Raw genomic sequence first — 18,199 nt, 5'->3', positions numbered from 1 at the left:
TTTAAGGACTACTTGCAGCATATTATTGAGCTGAAAGCGTGGAACAACACAAATCAAATAATGAGATATTAAATACTTTCAATGTGATCTATTTTCCTTATTAAAGATATTTTTTCTCTAGAAGACTACAAGATAATCTCGACAATTTCAATCCTTATCGAAGGCTATTTTTGAGGAGATAAGAGATTCATATTAATTCTAACAAAGCAAATCACTTTATGCTTATTTAAACAAAGGCTTGTTTTTGTTCTACTGCAATTTCATTTTTGTTAATCAGCTTACAACTAAGCTTTTAAGAGAAAGACTCTGTCTTCGCAACGTGTTTCCTTGGCAAAATCATCGCCCAGATCATACTTCATTCTGGTCCTACCAAATGACTACTTATTCTTCTGCTCTGCCTAGGCATTAGATTTGGAGGTGAACTGTTTATCGTTTCACCCCTCACTGCAATTATATAGCATATGCAGCAAAAAACCAATAACAAAGCAATAATTGTAAACTAATTTGTCCTGTTAATATTAAAAAAAAAGTGTTGAGCTAAACTATTCCATAAATTGAATGAGAAATAGCACCCAAACTATTCAATTTTGTTGCTTTGACATCCCTGCATTGATGTAATGAATTCATCAAAAAGAAAAGGAAATATTCACTGTTGATTGCTAACCTTTTCCTCAGCATGTGATGCCCTTCAAAAGCATTATCTGGCATCTCACCATTTTCATAATCCAAAAAATCTCCAGAAGTACCATCTATTTTGTGTGGCCAGTATTTCCAAGAAATGTCATCTTCCCTTTCATGGGGAAAGCCATCATCCAGGTAGCTAACTTTAGCTTGTCAAGCATAGCTGTCAAATATCTTGTAGATATATACTTTCCTCAGAACAGGTTGCTGTACCAGTGCTATATAATTGAAAGTTTAACTCAATGAAAAGGGATAGAATTCTCTTGTTTTGTTACTACCTTTATCAAATGGCTGGATATTAAGATAAAGAACGGGCTGTTCTATGTTCCTTGAACTCTTCTTCAAGTTAATAGGAGTGCTAATGCTTATAGTTTCCCTGATAGTCCCATAATCTGCAAGGTTTACAACAGCAGATCCTAAAAGTTGACCCTTTGCCACCTTGTCCTTTCGAGGCTCATACAAGTAGAACTCTAAACAATTCTTCTGGCTACCATCACGGTTGGTGCTCTTAGAGATAAAGTTACTTGAAGCCTGAAAGACTAGAAACAAAGGACCCAGAACTCTTATCACTATTTTCCCATTGAAGCAATAAAGATTGAGCCGCTGTCAAAGACTGCAATGGTGTCCAAGGATTAATTTCCTTTACACATACAATGTAATAAACCTGATATGAGTCGCCTTTTCTGTTCTTAGTTCTTAGGCCAAGAACCATTGTTTGGTCTCTGAAGAAATAATGGCCTTCACTCTTAATCAATATGATCAATCAAAATGGCTTCATGTTTTTGAAAACCAGACATTAAATATCTGTATTTAGGGGAAAAGCATAATCAGAAACAGTATACATTGAAAGAGATTGAACAAGAATTACAGTGTTTAAAGCAAATGAAAAATGGAAGAAAAGAAAAAGACTTTGGCAGGAAAACCGACTCGCTAACAACCAAAGCAGAGAAGAGAAGGAACCAAATTGAACACAAAACGTGGGTCCAAATCATTCTTACCAATATACTCTCCATTCATCAAGTTCATGTATTCCAAATGTTTAATTTATTAAAGCAAAAATACAAAAAAAAGAAAATCAAATGTTTAATAATAACATTCTTTAGGCCACCCCGTATGGTCCAAACAAAGCAAACTTTGATCAGTAGAATATTGGTATGTGTTACCAAGTTTTTCCATGTATTTAGAGGGTCATATCCTCATATTGATATACGGATATTGGGTTAAGAATTGCCCTTCATTTCCGGATGCTTTGTGAACAGCGCAGTTCGAGCGAATTCTGTTTCTTTGGAATACTGCTTTTTTTTTTTTAAATCTTTTTCATTTGCTAACTGTTTATTTCAAAAGTTAATGAAATATGAACTTTATTATCTGTTACCTGATTCAAAATTTGGCTAAAACATCCATGCTACAAGTAGAAAATTATCCTTAAACATTTAAGGGCTGCCTTTCGATGATGAGCTGGAGCTACCTTTATCAAATGGCTGGATATTAAGATAAAGAACGGGCTGTAATAAATAATAACCACCAAACATGCTTGGCCGTAATAAAAGAATACTATAGAAGTTAAAACCCTAATGCTGTATGATTGAAAGTTATAGTTTGAGGAGTGCAAAGCACAGCAAACAGAGATTTTATGTTAGTCATATGCATCTCCTTCATCAAGTCTGTTTGACTTAATCATAATAATGGGAATATATCTTGCAGCAGACTATAATAATGGGAATATATCTTGCAGCAGACTATCATTCTTGTTCTCTGTGTCAGTAAGTACTATTTTGAACTAGTTCTTTTTTACACACCTTTTCTCATATTTAGACAGCATTATAGTGTGGAAGGCTTCTCTGGTGCAACATGTCAATTTTTTTTTTTTTTTTGCTTATATGTTTCATCGAAGGGCAGCTTGCCAAAAGAAGTATCACTTGACAAGGATGGGAGTGAATCTGTTTCTGGATCGATAAATGAAGGGAATGATGAGGAAACTGAGATTGCCTCTTTTACTGATGAAGATGATCTTTCCTCACATTCATCTCCGACTGTTTCTTCATCTGTTTTTTATTCTTCTAGGGAGTCACATAGCCAACATGAGAAGGTATTTAAATTCATTATTCTCCTTTCGTTGTTTATTTCCAGTTACGTTGAATTGTCTCTATAATGTCTTTGAACAGAGGTTTGAAATTGGGTTGGATTTAAGATTTCTGAAATTGATTTGGCAGACTTTGGTTCTTGAAGCATTACCATAATTTACATTTTCATGCAACTAAGAAATACTTATGCTTTAACAATTCTAGATTCTGCTCTTGGTGGTGTTATTATTTGATGCACATGCATCTTTCTGAAAAGCTAAAAAATTATCAGGATTTTTATGCTTTAGTTTAGTTTTTATTGTATAATTAATATAGGGAAGGGGAAGCAAATTTGGGACCATTTTTGGGGTAAGATATGGCTGGCAATTAGGCCATACCTCAGCTTGAAAATTGCTAGGAGCAATAAGTTGAGCAACATTGCAGTTATAAATTTGTAGGGGAGCAATATGATCCCTTTTTAACCACTACATAAGCCAATGTCTGTTTTGGGCAGTCACTCAGATTGCATTTCCTTAGGTACGATCATGCTTCTATTCTAGGAGGACTGTAATAGTTCTGGTTAATTTGGTGGCTCATAGCTGTCATCCTAGCAAAGCTAGTATTTCTGAATGTTTAATAGCAAGTCACTGTTGACTACAGATTGGATTGGAATCAGCAAATGGTGGTATAAGAAGGCTTGGGCTCAGTCTTCCTTCTGATGGAACATCTGTTGGTGTAAATTTTGTTGCAGAGAGGAAGAGAAGAACAGAGAAGAAAATAAAAAAATTTTGTGAATAATGGAGAAGGCTTTTTTTTTTTTTACCTTCACACACACATCCTTTTTAATTAAAAAAAAAAACTTTACAGTTGCCAAACACAAGAGTAGCATAAAACATAAAGTAAAAAAAAAATTATAGCAGAGAAAACTAACAGCAGCCGATTACTAAAGGCCTAAAGCAACTGACAAAATATATATTTGATTTCCAATATCAAACTCAAAATACATCAACATCTGCAAACTCAAGGGTAAGTCCAGTTGTTGAAGCATTCAAGCAAGTAAATGGGAATACATCTCATTTATCTTCAATGTACTTGTCCTCCAATCCTAAGAATCCTGTAAGTCATCCCATGGGTAATGTTTCTTCCTCCTCGGAGGCATGTGTCGCTGTTCCAGTAGATGTGAACTTGAACTCCCATAGCAAAAGAGAGGGAGCTATTAGCTATTAATACTACATTTTACTCGTGCTTTTTCAATACAGTTTAAATAATGCATTTAAGCGCATTCGGATCGACAGCTTTTAAGTTGTAATAGTCGCAACGATGCCAACTAAGTTAAGGACCAATCATCATGATGATTTATACTTTTTTTTTAGTGAATAATGATTTATATGTTTTAATGTTTAAAGAAGTAGACTTTACATTTTTTTGATAAATGTGTTTAGATTTAAAACGTATTATTTTATTTTATTTTTAATATCAATAGAAGATAGTTTTTTCAAAAAATCGTACTAATAACCTATTATAAAAAGGAAAAATATCAAAAGATAAAATAGAAAATTTTAAGGAAAATATTATATTTTATAGATGCTTAATTAATGCCCATATTACAAGTATTTCATGCACAAAATAAAGACATTCATTTATCAAAGTAATGAACAATGAATTGTTACTTATACTTTATTATGAGAGTTATGAACATCATAACACCTGAAATATAACATCTCTTAATTTTATCTTTCAACATTGAATTTATCATTTTAAATATTTTTATTTATAATATTTGTCATATTTATAAATAAAAATTTTAATTTTACTAAAATATTTAGTTAAATAATTTACTTGATAATAAAATTTATTATAAGTATAATAAGAATTTTGATTCTATTAAGAAAAACTTTAAGTAAATAATTTACATAATAAATAAAAAAAATTTAATTTTATATTAAATTACTTTATATTTAAATTATTATGACTGATGGAGTCTTAGCTCGATTGACATCAACATCGTTCTCCGCAAATTTGAATTTAACTTCTTCTTTTTTTGTTTAACTTCAAAATTAATTATTTATACTTGAATTTCAATTCCAGTTAGAATTAAGGTTTTTTTTTTAGTTGTAATTAGATTTATTTTAAAAAAAAACTTGATTTTACTTTGAGTTGCTCAAGAACTCGAGTAAACTTCATAATAATAGAATTAATTTTTTTTTTAAAAGCCAAATCTGATTGAAATGAGAAATAGTTGATTTACGGTCCCTGATCTAGATCTTTTAAACCAAACTCAACAAATCGAAGTTTGAAGCAAAAGCAAAAGCAAAAGCAAAAGCAAAAGCAAAAGAACGTAAAGCAACTTAAATTACAACTCAGTTTGAACAAATCAAAGTTGCATCACAAGCAAAAGCAGTCCATTGGCAACCCACATTTCTATTTCACCCATGATCTTACTTACTGATATCTAAGTGCTACTGATTAAAGACAATAACATTGCTTCAAAAACCAGACACTATGGTTAGAATTGATTTTATCAATTTATTTGCTCAGTACTACCACTTTCTCTAAGGCATGCGGTAATGTATTGGGACTTGGGAGAAGGAAAAGGCAAAAAAAGAAAAATCTAATTAAAAAGAAATATTATAGAATCTATGCTATTCCCCTTTTTATCTGTTTTAGGAGCCAACCAACTTGGCAAACATGGATGCAAAGAACCCAAAAATAAAAGGAAAGGAAAGGCATTGAGATTGGATTATGTAAACCCCCCTTTTGTTCTTTATTGGGGTTAGCTACAAATAAAAGCATGCAAGGATTTGAAGAGAAAATTCTTTTGAAAGATGAAATACCAACAACTTAATATGATGCATTCAAACAAAAGTAAACAATCTTAGCTCTATCCTTTATGATCAAACATTTTTCATGTTCAACAACGAATCTTCATTTCAATGAAGCAAATCTTGCGCTGAATCATCCATTCAAGCCAAATGGTATAGACAGTTATTCACATTCACACAATCAAGTCAAAATTACAGGGAAACGCCAAGAATGTTGCTATGAATATGGGCAATGTAAGAGGAATATATCAAAGGAAAAATGAAAAATGCAACTGTTTCTTATAGATGATGAACCTAAGAATAAACACACAACGACAACTCTATCTATGCGAGCAATGAAAATAGACAAAAGAAATAAAAGATTGCTGATTGTTTTTCCCAGTCCTTTTACTGAAAGACGGTGGAGCACCTGTAAGAACTGAGGAAGCCTGCTGGGAAGAGATCCATAATATGCATTGCAGGTTTAATGAGTCTCTTTCTCTGAGTTGGAGCGACAGAGATCCTCGATTTGGTTCATCACCTCGGCCATTGAAGGACGCTTGTCAGGGTATTGAGCGGTGCAATTAATGGCAAGCTGTAAGAGCTGGACCATATCATCCTCAACATTCTGGTATCTCAGAAGTTCGACGTCGAACACCTCAGAGGTCCAGTCCTCTCGAACTATGGATTGGACCCATCTTGGGAGGTCTATGCCTTCCTCGTTCAATAAGGCATGTGTTGGTGCCTTTCCAGTAAGCAGTTCCAGAAGCAATATACCAAAGCTGTAGACGTCAGCCTTTTGGGAAACCTTATTTGTATCTGTCACTTCTGGAGCACGATAGCCATCAACACGGTTGGGAGTCGATGTGGGGCCAGCAAGCTGAGCAAGACCAAAATCAGATACTCGAGCTTCGTAGGATGTAGTAAGTAGGACATTTGATGATTTGATGTTTCCATGGGAGATTCCAGGGCCCTTGGAATGGAGGTATTCAATGCCTCTGGCAGCTCCGAGGGCAATGCCGGACCTTGTGTCCCAATTCAATGGAGTCCTTCCAGATCCTCTGTTACCTGAATAGCAATAATGATGATGCAGAATAACAGTTTCAAATAAATTATAAAAGAAAAACTTAAAGAGGTAGAAATTTTGGGGTTTTTTTCCTAGCAGCTAAATGCGTGGCAAATGATGATAAACAGAACGGTACATTTGGGATTCAGAAACTTTTATCAGATTCTCGTTAAAGCCAAATGCCAATTCATTTATATAAGATACAACAAGTAAATTGAGCAACTATGAATTTTATTTTCACAAGCTACTTTGTTTATCAAAAAGATGTAGCTCAAGGAAATTTGAAAAGGGAATGTTGGCCGCCTACATGAATTGATTTTTACAATAAGCATGATTGCTACATAGATGCATAGTAAGATTCTATTTCTGGCAATCAAAACAAAGAACAGCAATGATAACACCATCAACAAAGCAAGAAAGATAGTGCAAAAGAAATACTCACCATGTAAAAGTGAAGACAAGCTGCCCATAGGCATGTAATCATAAACTAGAAGTTTCTCATCTGCACTAAAGTAGTAGGCCCTTAATGGGACCAAGTTCTGGTGATCCATGGAGCCGACTACCTCAATCTTCTCCTTGAATTCCTTTTCCGACACCGTCACATCCTTCAACCTCTTCACTGCAACAACCACTCCCATTTCTAAAGTGGCCTTATACGCGGTCCCGAATGTTCCCTTCCCCAATACCTCAGCAGATGCCCTTAACAAATCCTCCAGATCAAATACCCTCGACGCCTTCCCGAAAAACACCAGATTCTTAATCCCACTACTCTTAGCTTCTTTATTGACTACCCCAGATAACCCACTGCTTCTATTACCACTCTCCCCTGCAGGCTTATCTCTTGGAATTTCAACCACAGCCTGTTTTGGAGGGGCAACATCCCTTTCCTCCATTTTTTTACCACTCTTTCTTCTACATAAGCAGATCAATAGAATCAGAATCAATAAAATACCAAGAACACAACCAATGACAATACCAGCAATTGCTCCACCAGACAATTTACTGCCACTACTTTCAGTCCTATTACAAGGAACCAAAGGCTTCCCACATAAAGAATTCCCTAGAAAAGCACTTTGAGGCTTATTTGATAACCCTTTTGGGATTGAACCATTTAACTGATTAAAAGAAACATTGAATTGCACAAGTGAAGGCACTTTAATATCAGGGATCGACCCAGATAGATGATTGTTCTCCAGATATAACGTACCCAACCTAGTCAAATTGTTAACACTCTCAGGGATCGAACCAGTGAAATTATTGCTTGCGAGATTAAGCCTTATAAGGTTTTGCAAAGAGAACAAGAACAGAGGAATCTCACCAGAATATCGATTCCCTTGTAAGTAAAGGTTTCGAAGAGAAGTAAGCTTGGCAAAATCAGCAGGGATAGACCCAGAAAGAGCATTGAAACGAAGAGAAAGAGTTTGAAGCTGCGTTAAGTTGCCAATACCACTAGGAAGCTGACCTGAAAGTCCCATTCCAGGGAGTCTTAACTCGACGAGTCTGTTCTGAGAACAGTTTACACCAGTCCAAGTACATGGACTGCTCGAAAGATTCCATAAAAGCGTGCGTCCACCAACAGCTCTTCGAAGTGCCACCATGGCTGCCCTATCAGCAGCTAGATCTGAACCCACAGTCACCAACCAAGTTGCCCATAACAACAAGGAGAAACTGATTATACAACGAATTGGCTTCATTCTCTTCCTTTTCTTCCTCTAGAACAAAAAAGGGTCAACAAAAACAACAGAATTTTGCTTTGATTCCCAATGCTGCAAAGGGTTTTTCAAAGGTTAAAAGATTGAAATGAAGATGGGATTTTCATGGCTGATAGTTATTTGAAGCTCTGGAGATTGCTGTACATGAATTGTTAAAGCTTTTCAAAAAAAAAAAAAACCCTTCAATTCTTTTCTCTTTTTTTACTGAGAATTGAAACTTTTAAGAAAGTTTATGAAATTCAGATTCAAAAAAAGAGAATTAAAGTTGTTGAAGAGCATTCACAGATAAAAACCCTGTGGAAGAAAAAGAAGGCGCTTGGCTGGCTACCTTCCCTTTTTTTTTTTTTACTTATTAATTAAAAATATTTGACCTTTTTTTGTAAGGTAATAAATCCAGTGATTTACGTATGATGTAATTTCAGAAAGCGTTGTCCGCTTCGATAATTTCAATTTTATCAGCTTCGGGTCGGATCCCTTTTCTTGCATTAATGGGTCATATGATTTTATTAGTTATGTTATGGTTGGTTTATTTAGTAGAGCTGCTGCTATTTTTAATAATCTCGCAAAGGGACTTTAAAAAGTTGGATGGAGAATTAAAGGGAAAATAAAAACAATAAATTTTTGTGTTTTGTCGGTTGGAACATCGAATAAAACTTTAGGTAGGGTGAGCTTTCAACTGTTTTATTAGTCATTAATTATTATTTTATTAGAATATTTATATTAATGAATAAAAATTAAATAAAGAAAAAGGAAATAAATCTTGACTGGATCTCTGACTCTAAATCATTACTTTCTAATCCTGACCCAAACCCTTTATCACGTTATGCATTAAACTTTAATAAACAATATAATAATTATTTTTTAATATGTACATTTAATTTTGAAATTATACTCTCAAATCTTAGTCAGCCCTTAAAAATTCCAGCAAAGATATTACCAACTGTATTGTTCCAGCTCATACCTTATATCCTTTTTTTATTCGAGTATTTATGTTAAGACATTTGTATAGAATACATATGAGTTTAAGACTATGATTTTAAATATAAAAAAGAAAAACTTATCAAAATGTTTGGTATAGTAGTTATTCACCGCATTTTTTTTATTATGAGGTCACAGTTCAATCTCTACCCATGAGAATAGAGCACGTTTCATAATCAAGTGTTTATCTCTTACAAAAACACTTATAGTGAGGATTAATTACTACTTCTAATAATGAATACCCTAATTTAAATATATATATATAAAAAAGGCTCTTAAAAAATTAAAATACTAGCCTCAAATATCTACCTGTATTTGATATTGCCTACCCTAATCAAAGTATGATATAAATGCATCACCTCCTTGCATATAAATTGCTACTTTTGACCAACCAAAACCCTTTACTAAAACTTATAACAATACAATATTGAACACATTAATTATTATATTTTTTTAGATTTTTTCATGTTCATTTACGGTTCATGTTCAAAATTTATGGTTGTTTCTTCCAATAATGTTGTTTTTAATGTTCGAACTTTATTATCCCCATAATAGTGTAATGTGTTTTACTATTAAAATCTTTTTAATACGAATTATTAATATTAAAATTTATAAAAATATGCCGATTGAGTCTTAACTCAATTGGCATGAGCATGGTTATCAATGCAAGATAACATGAGTTCGAATACGCTAAAACGTATTATTCTCCTATTTATGTGATGGGAGGGCAGAACCTATAACAAGGTTATTTAAAAAATATTATAAAAAAATAAAATGGTAGTATATAATTAAAATATAACAAAATGTATAAACATGAGTGTGAAATTACCATAAATGGATAGCAAGACTAGCTTAAAAGAGAGCTAAAACGTGATGGAGTGTCTGTAGCAAAAAAAACGTGAAGGTGTGTGTGCCTCTAGAGCCGAATCCCGAAAACGACGTGGTTTGGTTATGTTCAAAATTCAAAAACAGAACACTCTGAAAAATCCCCCTCTCCTTGTTCATGTTGTCTTACACTCCAACCAATTTCCACTAAGCTCTTAAGAAAAATCGCTGACAGTGATCTTTTCAACCATCGTACTAATTAGATTTAAAAACGTTTGGTTACCTCACGTAATAATATAAAAATTAAGTGTTGGTTGAATTGAAAATTGGTAGTGTTATTAATTTGGTGAGAGATAAAAAAATTTAGTTAATTTATAAATTAGTACCAATAAGTTTAACTAATTTTTATGATTTTTTTGTTTTTACATTTTAAAATTTTAATAATTTATTTGCTTTAAATCGAATGGACGGATCAAATTGAAAACCTTATTTATTACATAGTATTAAAATAGTTTATTATACTATTAAAAATAGACTTAGCTCACAATTTGATCTAAACATTTTTTTGTCCCACTTTGACACTTAAATTTTAATTTTCGTCTCAGTTTACTTTAAAAAATAAAAGTTGCCAATTAAAATGTAATACATGCCACATTCTTATTGGATGCCAGCAATTTTTTAGTACTAAAGTCGGACCAAAATGATAATTTAAGTACCAAAGCGAAACAAAAAAAAATTAAGTAACAAAGTGGGAAAAAAAGTATAACTTAAAGGTCAAATTGTGAATTAAACCTAAAAAATAATTAGTACAAGTTCAAGTGGCAGCTTAAAAGTGGGTGGTTGTGTGCATATGTATGAAGGTGTTCCCACTTTGTTGAGCTCGTTCCCCTCCAGTGGTATGTAGTTGTTCATAAGGTGCAAATGTTGAGAATTCTTTGATAGGTGATTAGGGATTGCAAAAACTAAACCATCCAATGGATTATGAATTGATCTACTTCGAAATAAATGTTTCTTTTTTAAAAGTGGATTCGAGGCAAGGCGGTAGTGAATTTTTTTTTTTTTGGATAGTGAGTATGGAGCAGTTATAGCAATTGCTTGCCCACCTCGACTTGCACCCCTATATGAAATTACTATTATATCATTGTATATATAATCTATTGAAAAGGTAAAAATGTAATAACGTAATATAGAAAAAAAAATTATATATTTTATGTTTACTCTTTTTTACATAATTATGTTTAAACATTTACTTGAATTTAAAAATATTAAAGATAAGTAGCAAAAGTTAAATTGAAGCAAAGTGGGGTGAGATGAGGATGGATGCATCCAACATCGAGAGAGGTGGTTATAACAGCCCATTTTTCAGTGATGTCGAAAATGGTAGTTTCGAAGCCCCATTTTTTATGTTTGAGTTCATAAATAGTATTATTTAATATTTACAAGAGTGGTATTAAAGTTTGGTCTCTTAATTTTGTCAATTTGGTAGTTAATTAAAGTATAAGAACTAAATTGTAAAAGTTGTAAAAGTTTATCACTATAAATTTTTAAATTAACAAAGGACCAATTGAGCAATTAGACAATTATTATATAGTAAATCGACTGTGGATGGCAATATAATCCACCAACTTTGCTAAATATGTTTAAGTTTAATTAATTAATGTTCAATTAACTAATTAGGATTAATTAGAAATTAATTAAGTATAAAAGACAAAAATCAAAAGAAAAGAAAGACAATTTTTTTTTCATCTTCACGAAGCAAGCAAAAGTATAAAATAGGGTTTGGAAGCTTCAAACTTTCGGAAATAATTAGGTGAGTTTAATTTAGTTTTTTTGTTGTAATTTTTATATTTTTAAGATCGTGAGAACTTGATTTAGTTAGTCAATGCACCAATTTGTAAAACTATTAAAGTTTCAAAAAATTCTATTGATGATTTTTTAAAAGAAATTGGTGTTAAATTGATAGATTTTAAGCTTAGATGTGAAAAATGACTAGATTGTAAAGTTTAATTGTTAGTTTTTTTAACATAAAGACTAAAGTGAATAGATTTTGAATTTCATGTGAATTTTTTTTGTAATTATTGATAGTAGAGGGTCCTAAAAAGATGTAATTGAGATCTGTTTTGAAATCGAAACTCAAATTTGAAAGTTATTGCAATTTCGGTTTTAGGGACTAAATCGAATAAAATGCAAAACTTTAAGGGCATTCAAAAAATTAAATTGAACTGATTCATGCATATAATAGGATATTATAAATTGTTTGGAATTGATAAATTAATCTGAATTATTGTTTAGATTGAGAATTAAACCAAACCGAAAATAATTGAGGAAATGGCAAAATTTTCAATTAGTCCTTACAAATTCAGCTTTTTTTTTACTTGACCAGTTAAGATTATACGGTATGATTGTATTTAAATTGTTATGTATTTGAATTATGAATAAGTGTTTGTTTGGCTGAAATTTGGATTGTTGCGATTTGGTATAATAGGAGAGAACTGGACTAAATTGTGAAGATATGTTTTTATATGTGTTGAAAATGTCGGATGCACTTAGTAAATATATTTTGCACACTGATATAGATTGGTTACTGATAATTATAGAGATCCAACATTTGTTGCAAACTTAAAGATACATGTGACACAAGTTTGCTCGGACGAGTAACTTGATGTCGTTTTAAATGTTTAGTCCGAACAAGTAACCTTACATGTATGTTTTCAGCTTGGCCAAGCAATCGAATTTGCCATTAATGGTTTATCCCAAAGCAGTAATCTGACACAAATATATGTTTAGCTCAGACGAACTTTTAGTGTGTTGAAGATACACGCCTGGACTAGTAACTTGATCTCATTCTAAAGGTTTAGCCTAGACTGGTAACCTAATACGAATATATGTTTAGCTCAAACGAGCAATTGATATATCAAAGATATTTGTGACACAGGTTTAGCCTAGACTGTTAATCTGATGTTGTTTAAAAGGTTTAGCTCAAATAGGTAACTTGACATGTGTATATATACTTAGCTCAAACGAGTAACTAGGTATCAAGATTCCTGTGCATGATATGAGTTTGATGTATAAATTTAAAAATATTGAATTGAACTTGAATATTGATTTGGAGTAATGGCATGAATATATATATGATTTCAATATCCATTGATTGAAAATGTGATTGAAAATGTGATATTCAAAATGACATGAATTCGTTTGATATATGATTGGGATTTCTATATGGTTTGAATTCATGATAAGCTCACATTATTGTCGTTGTAATTTTCTATGTTTAGATAATCTATGTCAAGCTAGTAGCTTATTGTGTTTGAATTGAAATTTTAAGGTAAGTTGTTGTTTAAATACCTATGAACTTACTAAGCATTCGATATACTTAACCTATTGTTTTTCCCTTCACCTATAGATTACCAACTTCTGGAATGTGTATAGTGAACCGACAAAAAGCTCACACAATCCCGTTTTCAAATTGTTAGCTTTTTAATTGTTTTGAGTTCAATTTTGTGACATGTATATAGGTGTTTATAGATGTTAACTTGAGAATGATAGCTATAGTTTGAACCCTAACTAATGTTTGATTTTGGGAAGGCTAATGTTCATATATATATATGTGTGTGTGTGTGTGTGTGTGTGTGTGTGTTTTGGTGACGTGTTAAGCTATATGTATGGCATATTTGGGGTATGAATTAACATGATTATTTGATGGTATTGGATAGATAAATGCATGATTGAATAGGTTGGAATTGAATAAGTTGTAATGATATGTTTACATGCCAAATTGAAGTATATTGGATTGTTTGGTTTGGAATGGATAATTGGATTGTTTTAGCATGTGTTTGGGATGTTTGGTGCAGGTAAAGTTGTGCATTGTGCACAAAATGAATGAATTAAGGTGTAAGCTTGAAATAGGTATCAAATGACCTAAATTTTATCGAAAACAAAGTACACATCTGGATGAGCAATTTTCTTTGCCACAATGTCAACCGACAGTATGTCACGTCACGATGTCTAGTGGCCTAAGGTCACAAAGTAAAGGAAGTGACGTCGGGACGTCACAATGTCGGTTTTGAATTTTCAAAACTTAGCAATTTGGTCCTATTTCATGCTCGGGTCAACAAAAGGACTTTTGTAAGCTCAATTAAGACTTAGATTTAATTGTGGATCATAATATGATTGTGTTTACAGTATGATTGAATGTTTGAATGATTCCTTTACTGTGTACTTGACGATAGTTGCTATGGCAACAAATGTGACATCTTTTAGCTCGGATCCGATGATCAGGTCAGGCAAGGAGTGTTACAATGGTAGTAATTTTCAAGATTATACATTCATAATAGAGCGGGCGGGTAATAGTGCAGAGCTTGTTAGCTGTGGAGTGGTGATGGATTTAGCAATATTCGCCCCGCCTCACTCCATTGCCATTCCTATAAGTGATTGTATGTGTACATACGATTTGCCTTTTCATACACCCAATAAAAAGCTCCCACTTTTTTAAACTCACGGCCCTTTTAAACACTCAAACTTTCAATAGAGTAGAGAGACAAAACCTTCCAATATAAACTATTGGACATGTCAAAAATACAAATACAAATACAATTATGGATATGACTATGATTAGCAAGAATCTTAAAAATAAAAAAGTAATCATGAAGAAAATAAGGAAATATAATTTAAAAAAAACTATTCAAAAAAAGTATTAATGCATGAATTTTTTTCTCCAAGTTGTTTGCTTCTTCTTTTTTGTTTTTCTCAACAACAATGCTAACCTCCGGGCTGGCTATTGCCCGCTTTTTTCTTCCTCCCACCAACTTTCTCTTTCTTTCTTCTTCTCATTCATTCCATGTGCCTTCTCTCTTTTCAATGTACAGACCTATTTTATGGTTACCTTTGTTGTTTTCACAAGTTGTGATAGACAAGTAACGGTGCCTATCTGTAATAGCCCGATTTTGACCCAAATCGGAACAGTGGTTTCGGGACCACACATCCGAGTCTGAAAAATATTTTAATATTTTTTTTCTGTGTTTATTATGTGTGAATTTATATATGTGAAAGTTTCGTGAATTAATTTTATTGTTTGAGTGCTTAATTTGAGAATAGGGCTTAATCGAGTAAAATAAAAATTTAGTGGTTATTTTTAGAAAGGCCAAATAGTGGTTGTTCTTTTAATATGAAGGTTTCATGTTGCAATTTTGCCATTGAATTAATGAATGGACGGCACTATGTATATATTATATAGTTTTTATAGTAATTATAAAGGTTATAATAATAAATAATATATTATAAAGTTATTATAATAAAAAAAACAAACATAAGTTAAAAAGCCATTATCATTTCTTTTGTTTCTACTAACCGAATGTAAAAGAAAAGAAAAAGGAAAGAACAAGCTAAGGGTTCGGCCATTTTGAATTTTGATTAAGGTTAGTTCTTTGTTCGGTTTTTGATAATTTTTACGTTTTTGAGATCGTTGCTTTGTGTTCTTTAAAGCCCATGCTTCAATTTTGTGAATTGGTGATGATTTTGAAATTTGCCATTGATGTTAGCTTGATGTTTTTGTGGTTTGATGATGAAATATAAACTTTTGTTGATAGATTATTATGTTTAATTAAGTGATTTTTGATAAAAATGTGTATTAAGGATTAAATTGAGAAAAGTGTACAAATTCAAGGTTAAATGTGTGAATAAACTAAAAATATGGGCTGCTAGTAGTATGGGTAGAATTCGGCCTAACAAGGATTTAGTGAAATTTTGTGTATTTTATGTTATTTTGAAATAAGGACTAAATTGAGAAAAATGCAAAATGTTAGGGGCTAAAATGCAAATTTCCATTTATATGTTCTTGAATGAAAATTTAATGAAATGTTGAATAATTAAGTTAAATTTGATATTAATTAGATTGGAAAAAAGTGGAAATCGGATTTGGATCGGGAAAATCGGAAGTTATCGATTAGTCGTTCCGGTCCGTTCGCGTTCGTACGAGGTAAGTTCATAAGTAAATAAATGCTGTTAAATTTGAATGTATATATGTTATATGTGCTGAATTTATCTTTAATAAATATATGTGCATATGCTGAATTGAATTTAGAGTTGGAGAACTAGTTACGAGCTTGAATCGATAGAATTACGACGTCCGAAAAGCCCCGTACGAACCATAGGAATAGTTAGGATACATATGTCATGACATAGGATTCCGATATATGTTATCGTGTAAGACCACGTCTGGGACGTTGGCATCGATTTGAGATTTATGTATAAGACCATGTCTGGGACATCGGCATCATATTTGATTTCGTGTAAGACCCTGTCTGGGACAGTGGCATCGATATTGATTACATGTAAGACCACGTCTGGGACGTTGGCATTGTACGATTTTTTTTGAGCTATCCAAGTATCCTATTTGATTCTGAACGGTTCAACGGGGTATTCCGAGAAATAAATGAGTATATGAGTGTGCAGCCGAATCAGGTATGTTTATGATGAATATGAATTTGAGCAATGAAAGTAAGTATGATTATGATTATTCGTTATATAATTTATGTGAAAATGAGATGTGAATTGTTATGCTTATTCGGGCTTGGAAGTGTATAAAAAGAAATTGATATATTTTTTTACGAATAAATTGTAATAAATGATCATGATTCGGTTGGTATGTAATGAAATTGTGGAAGCTTAATCCTACGAATGAGCTAATGGTAGATATATAAATTTGAAAAAAACGGTTTATATGTCCATCCATAATTAACTCTAGTGAAGTTACCTAGTGTGGTCTTAAGAAATTGAGATTATGATGAATGTATATGTGGTTGAGATTTTTTAAATTCAGCTTAGTTAAATTGAATTATAAACATTATTGGAATGATTTATTTGCTTATGGCTTACTAAGCTTTCAAAGCTTACTCTGTGTGTTTTTCCTATGTTATAGAGTTTCGGAGACTTGCTCTGGTTGGAAGTCTTGGGAGATCTCATCACACTATCCCGTATTCATTTCGGTAAATAAACGCTTTGAGATTTGGTTATGTGGCATGTATAGGCTAGTTTTGATATATTTGATTTTGAAATTTGTATATGTATATAGCCATGCGAAAATGGTTGTTCATGATGCAAATGTTGGCAATTATTTTTGGTCATGTTATAAGCTTAATTGAGAGGTATGATTTATGGTAAATATGTTGTGATGTTGGTTATATGATTTGGCAATGAGAAGTGGTAAGTAGGGTATATATTCGGCTTATTAATTAACTTACTTTGGTGGCATGAAAAGTGGTATAATATGGTTTGGTAAAAGGGGTCATTTGAATATCTATAAATGACATATTGTTTTGATGTTAAGATATGAGATACTATGTTTATCTTATAGACTGGATGATGGAGATGTTATGATTTATTAAGTTAAATTTGATAACCGAAAGGTTATTTTTTTTAAATTGTTGGACATTTGAGATATGAATACATATGCCTATTTAATGTTTGCTTGTAGTTTCGTTTTAAAAAGGTCAAATCATTGATTCAATGATGGTTATAAAATGTGTTATATATATAGGTAGTTATATGTTCGGCTATGGTATTTGACTATTTAGGCTCGATTTTTGAATGACAAAGAATGTATATGATCTAATTGATATGGAGGTTAATTGAATGATTGATTATTGAAAATATTAATTGGTTGTGTATATGAATTATAGGCATGATAATTCGCATGCGAATTAGGTATGGGGTTCATGTGTGTGGTTGAATATAACATGTTAGATATGCTATTTAGCTTGCAAATTAGATATTTTATGACTTGGCATTTGTATTCGAAAATGGTTAAATTTGATTTAGTAAAATGTACATAAGGTTATAATGTTTAAAATACTATGATTTGGTAATTGAATTTAGAAATGACTTTTGGTTTTAGGGTGTTATGCACATGGTTGGATGATGTAAAAAAAAAAAACTTAGTTGGTCATGTATAAAGTTACCTAACGTTTTATGTGCAAATGGTTATTAAACTGTGAGATATGGCTAAATTAGTTTAACAGGTGTATGTATAATTTTTATTAAATATTACGTTTGTTATTTAGTTTGGTTTTGATA

General features: G+C 32.0%; 2 protein-coding genes across 2 annotated transcripts; one reads left to right on the top strand and one right to left on the bottom strand.

The window, feature by feature from the left end:
- The first annotated feature begins 2,249 nt into the window (after positions 1–2,249).
- LOC107911409 (uncharacterized) lies at positions 2,250–4,065 on the top strand. Its single transcript, XM_016839239.2, has 3 exons — positions 2,250–2,444; positions 2,581–2,770; positions 3,405–4,065. The coding sequence occupies exons 1-3, from the start codon at positions 2,398–2,400 to the stop codon at positions 3,540–3,542; spliced, it is 375 nt and encodes a 124-aa protein (XP_016694728.1). The 5' UTR covers positions 2,250–2,397; the 3' UTR covers positions 3,543–4,065.
- A 1,641-nt stretch (positions 4,066–5,706) lies between these two features.
- On the bottom strand, positions 5,707–8,682 carry LOC107912901 (probable inactive receptor kinase At1g48480). Its single transcript, XM_016841274.2, has 2 exons — positions 7,054–8,682; positions 5,707–6,613 (listed from the first exon to the last, which is right to left on the bottom strand). Exons 1-2 carry the CDS (start codon positions 8,303–8,305, stop codon positions 6,030–6,032), a joined length of 1,836 nt encoding a protein of 611 aa, XP_016696763.1. The 5' UTR covers positions 8,306–8,682; the 3' UTR covers positions 5,707–6,029.
- Positions 8,683–18,199: the final 9,517 nt, after the last annotated feature.

The sequence above is a fragment of the Gossypium hirsutum genome, chromosome D11 (genome assembly GCF_007990345.1).
Source record: "Gossypium hirsutum isolate 1008001.06 chromosome D11, Gossypium_hirsutum_v2.1, whole genome shotgun sequence".
Lineage (NCBI taxonomy): Eukaryota > Viridiplantae > Streptophyta > Magnoliopsida > Malvales > Malvaceae > Gossypium > Gossypium hirsutum.
Note: the sequence above shows the minus strand (reverse complement) of the source record. Positions and strands in the feature narration are given on the sequence as shown.